The sequence below is a fragment of the Arachis stenosperma genome, chromosome 4 (genome assembly GCF_014773155.1).
Source record: "Arachis stenosperma cultivar V10309 chromosome 4, arast.V10309.gnm1.PFL2, whole genome shotgun sequence".
NCBI classification, from domain to species: Eukaryota; Viridiplantae; Streptophyta; class Magnoliopsida; order Fabales; family Fabaceae; genus Arachis; species Arachis stenosperma.
Window position 1 is genome coordinate 135,837,107 of NC_080380.1, and position 4,843 is coordinate 135,841,949.

General features: G+C 39.2%; 1 protein-coding gene across 1 annotated transcript; it reads right to left on the reverse strand.

Moving 5' to 3' along the window:
- Positions 1 to 1,207: 1,207 nt before the first annotated feature.
- LOC130975623 (uncharacterized) lies at positions 1,208 to 4,070 on the reverse strand. The gene is made up of 3 exons (XM_057900386.1): positions 2,814 to 4,070; positions 2,353 to 2,532; positions 1,208 to 1,531 (listed from the first exon to the last, which is right to left on the reverse strand). The coding sequence occupies exons 1-3, from the start codon at positions 4,068 to 4,070 to the stop codon at positions 1,208 to 1,210; spliced, it is 1,761 nt and encodes a 586-aa protein (XP_057756369.1).
- Between the last annotated feature and the right edge of the window lie 773 nt (positions 4,071 to 4,843).

Here is a 4,843-nt window from a genome sequence, read left to right on the forward strand (position 1 = left end):
AATAGCTCAAGAAGTAGGACAATATGGTTTCCCCCTTCATCTTCAGTTGCAAAAGTAAACCAAGACCAATGACTCTGACAATCACCCTTTAAGATTAATCCATAATTACCTCCCTGCACTAAGAATCTGCTGTAGTTTCACACCTGCATAGGGAATCTGCTGCTAATTTCTCCATGACAACTTGTTCACAATGGCTGCACTCTTCAGTACTGGAAACTCTCAACTGCAATTTCGAGTATAAGAATTAGATAATGGAAAAATAGCCATAATAGAACATGTATTAGATAAGTACAAAATCAGCAAAGCAACATAAACATTATCAAAGAAGCCACTCCCACCTTAAGCTTGAATTTCAAAAAATTTTAGGATCCAAATTATCAATCAAATCACAGTCATTTGGCTGCACCACACAGTCACCAAACAAGTCTCTCAGTTTCGCATGGCGCACCATGTTATCCCCCTTCACCACGCAGTCTTTCAAACCAGGAAGATTCTTCTGAAGAATACTGCCTTTGTGAACATGCACAAATGGATCCATCAGCTGCTTCAACTGCTTGATGTTCTCAACATTTAGATTCTCAGTTCTGAATGAAGAAACTGGTTCCCAACTGAAACCTTTAGATTCTTTCTTCTCTTGCATCAATCTTCTTTGGCAGAATTTTTTAAGCTCAGGAGGTATGGTATCCGGAAAGGACGGTCTGACCACGCAGATTGTATTGTAAAGCTCCAGAAAATTGTTCTGGAAAGGAGTCACGAAACGGATGATTCTCTTGTGAGTTTGAATCTCAGAAAGAACCTTCCAAATCTGACTACTCTGATTTCGTGGCGTGTGTCCTTCATCCAATACCAACAATCTAGGAATTTCAAGCAGGATTTTTCCCATGATCCCTGTGGCAGCATTCTCTTTCAAGCTTCTATTACGCTTCAAGCCGGTAAGCCTCTGAAATAAACTGTAGCTGATTCCAAGAATACTTGGTTGTTTGAACCAAGAATACAGCTTCACCATCTGGATATCTTCCTGGCTTGGAGCAGACCCTCCAACTTTACTGCATGCAGCTAGGTGCTCTTTTTCTGAAGTGTCTTGATTGCTCAAATTATAGAACAGAATCTCATTGTCCCACTTTCTGAACTCATCTTCCCAAGTTAGCAGTAAGCTATCAGGAGCAATAATCATGGGATGGCAATCTGGAAACACTTCCAAGTATGTCTAAAGGAACACGATGGTCAGCCGCGTCTTTCCAGTCCCTGGAGCATGAGAAATGATGCATCCACCTGTGCTGTTCGAGTCACAACTCTTCAATTTAGGAAGCTCCATGGTTTCTACCAAGTTTTTCCAAAGGAATTCAAAACCTTCAAGCTGATGAGCATACAGGTTTTGCTTAGTATCTGCTGGAATCAGGTCCCAAACTGTGCCTTCCTTGTTACAGTAACCACCTTCTCGGACACCGAATGGAGCATCATCAAAGCATAAGCCATTAGGCCCATCAGATAGCAGCTTCTTTCTTGATCCTTCTCTTGGATACTCACTCACCTGTATTATGTACAACAGAAGCATGCAAACAAGCTCATCCCATAGTTCAAATCAACACAAGGCATCAATTAACAAAATTAAGCATTGATTATTGGATGAAGTGAGTATTATAGTTCAAGAGATAATAGTTCACATCAACCTTGATGTCCTAGTTCATCAATGAAGTCTACTTACAAAGGGTACCGGCATGCCTTTTATGTGTATGACCATCTAATGGCAGAGTATGCAATATATTCCAGTCTCTTCATCATGGACAAACTTGTGCTTACAAGTTACAATGGGTTGCTGGAGTCTCTGTGTTCTGTTGCGTTTCGACAGTCTCAACACAGCCAACTTGCAGTTCATAACATAAATTATGATATATATCTTTTAGAACGTCAAAGATTAAAAGAAGCTTATGACCGTAATATGTTTTAATTACAATGTAAATGGCTATTTAGTGAATGGCCTTCATCAACTTATAAAGGTATCAGGCCTAAGGCTATGAGATGAGAAATCAGAGAGAATGAAAATGTGATCAATGAAATTGTGATCTTAATTGTTTTCTTACACTGCAGTATATGATTAATATATAGACTAACTATCATAACTAATAATGCCACAGCAACTCTTACTCCTAACACGACTCGTTACTAGTTACATCAACTCTTTGAACATTTAACAACTCACCAAAATTTCAGAAAATTAATCAACCATTGAAAATAATACAATGCACCTACCACTATTATTGCACATAAAAACACAGATACAAAATCCAACATTCAATATTATTATAAGTTAGACATTTTATTTAGTGTTTCAGTAAACGAAAGATGACTTACCAAGGAGTCAACTTCACCTAGTCTGAGCAAAGCATCCATTTCTTCCCACAACATATCCCTCTCCTTCTCAAATTCAGTTTTTTCAATTGGCACTTTATTTGGAACAAAAAATTTTCTCTGAACATTGAGAGCTGGTTCCTTTGAGATTGTATCTTGCTTATGAACATTATCTGGATAATGCTTAATCCGAAAGCATTCAGCAAGAAGTTCAATCAACGTGCCTCCTTTGGCCTAGATGGATTTGTTGTCACTCTATGTTGCTCCCTCTCTTTGTAACTACTTTCGCAATCCGCCCCGGCCTTATGCTTCCCTTCAGCCTCTCCTTCCTTCTTGTTCTCCCTCTCTTCCTATGCACTCTCCATTCTTTCATCATTCATCGGCACTCTTTCATCGATCATCGGTGAGTCCCCTTTGTCCTTTGCCACAAAATCAGACACACTTTCACGACCCTTCTATTTTACCGATTTCTTTTCATCCTTTTCTGAATCATCCTCCTCAGGCAGGGATGGATGCGAACGCTTTTGGGAAGAGGCTTCAATATCAGCACCAACATTTTCTCCTGTTCTTTCCACTCTCTTCCGTGCTCTATTCCCTGCCGGCATTGGTTTCTTTGCCACCTTGTTTCCTTTGTCTTCGTTCTTCTTTGAAGAACAACCCTCCCCTGGTTTCTTAGCTACATTCTTTTTCTTATCGTCATTCTTTTCTGAAGAACAACCCTCCACTGGTTTCATAGCTACATTCTCTTCCTTATCTTCATTCTTTTTTGAAGAACAAACTTCCACCGATTTCTTGGCTACATTCTTTTCCTTATCTTCATTTTTTTCTGAAGAACAACCCTCCATATTGCGTTCTCTAAAGAGAACACTAGCACAATCTGCATCCTTTGGTAGCATTTTCTCTTGCTGATGATCAAACACATTATTCTCGGTTGAGGATGAATTGTTCTTATTCTCACCATTCTTCTTGCGAATTCCAGAGCATTCAGTTTCCACAATCACCTCGTCACAGCTCAAAACTTTATTGCTATGAGACTCAAAAGTTGGCTCTCTTCTCTTCTTCTCCTTCTTCCTCCTCTTACATCTCCTCTTCTCATTTTCCCCCTCTTCATCCTCATCATCAAAAGAACTTGAACCACTATCATCACTGCCTGAAGATGAAGTTGATGCTGAAGCTGAACTTTCTCCCTCATCCTCTGACTCACTTGAAAGCCCAAAATCCCAGTCCAAACTTCTTCCACGGCCCTCGTCACTGTTATCAGTGCCTTCCTCACTAATACTCTCACTCAAACTAACGATTATAGGATCGTTGGCAGAAGTTCCAGCACCATCAATAGGAAACACGTTTCTTTCTTGAACTTCTTCCTTCTTCGCTTCATTAACATACCCATGATGAAGCTTCTGCAACCCCTCATCAGCTGCATCATCATCACTGCCTGAAGATGAAATTGATGCTGAGGCTGAACCTTCTCCCTCATCCTCTGACTCACTTGAAAGCCCAAAATCCCAGTCCAAACTTCTTCCACGGCCTTCATCAATGTTATCAGTGCCTTCATCACTACTACTATCAATCAAACCAACGATTATAGGATCGTTGGCAGAAGTTCCAGCACCATCAATAGGAAACACGTTTCGGGATCCTGATCCAATCGGTGACGGATTCAAAGACCTATTTTTCTTCTTGCTTCTTGTTCTGCTAGCAACACCATTAACGATCACCATGCTGAACCAAAAAGAAGCCTTTTTTTGTTAATTTTTCTTCTTTCTTCCTGCTCCTTTTTACCTTCCGCAGAAAAATGGTTTTTTAGAACAGCTTAGGGAGGAAGGAACGTGGAAAAAAAGAAAGAAAAAAAGAGAGAGTAGGTTGCAGAAGACAGACAATGGCAAAGCTATTCTGCCTTGGTTGTCTACTGTGTGCTAAAGGCGCCAAAGAGAGAAAGCAAATCGGGTTGTAATGGGTTTTCCAAATATGGTAACTTGGTAAGTAAGAGTCAGAGTAAACTTGACATTACTACATTAGTCTTAAAAAGTCTCGGTTTTTATTTTGTTTCACGCCAAATCCAAATGGTACTAATAAAAATAGACTCTATATTTTCAATTTTTTTTATATTTGATAAGCTTGGCATGTATGAAGTAAAAGTAGTGATATACCTTAATATTGTAGTTTTTGTTTTTTTTCGAAAGTTTGGAAGATACACAAATCGGAGGGTCTAATTTCTATACTTCAAATTTTTTAATTTTTTTAACAGAAATCCCTCAGTCCGATTTCACAAATCCCTTAATCCGATTTCTGTATCCTCATATATCGGACGGTCTGATTTTTGTTTATCTAATTAAACGATCCCATATTTAAGAATAACACCCCATCAACCCACATTTAAAAAAAACACAGTTACTACTCGAGGTAGGAATCAGAGTAGTCCCTGAAGTTGTCCTCGAGGATCAAAGTAATCCCTAAAGTTAAAAATTTGTCTGGATCGTCCCTGAAGTTGATC

What these genes read in the sequence shown, in the direction of transcription:
- LOC130975623 (XM_057900386.1), bottom strand. Translation starts at nt 4,070, where the DNA reads ATGGTGATCGTTAATGGTGTTGCTAGCAGAACAAGAAGCAAGAAGAAA. An exon ending in AAAAGGATGAAAAGAAATCG is followed by an intron (nt 2,533 to 2,813) that starts GTAAAATAGAAG and finishes TTTCGGATTAAG; the next exon opens with CATTATCCAGATAATGTTCA. An exon ending in TAGGTGAAGTTGACTCCTTG is followed by an intron (nt 1,532 to 2,352) that starts GTAAGTCATCTT and finishes TACATAATACAG; the next exon opens with GTGAGTGAGTATCCAAGAGA.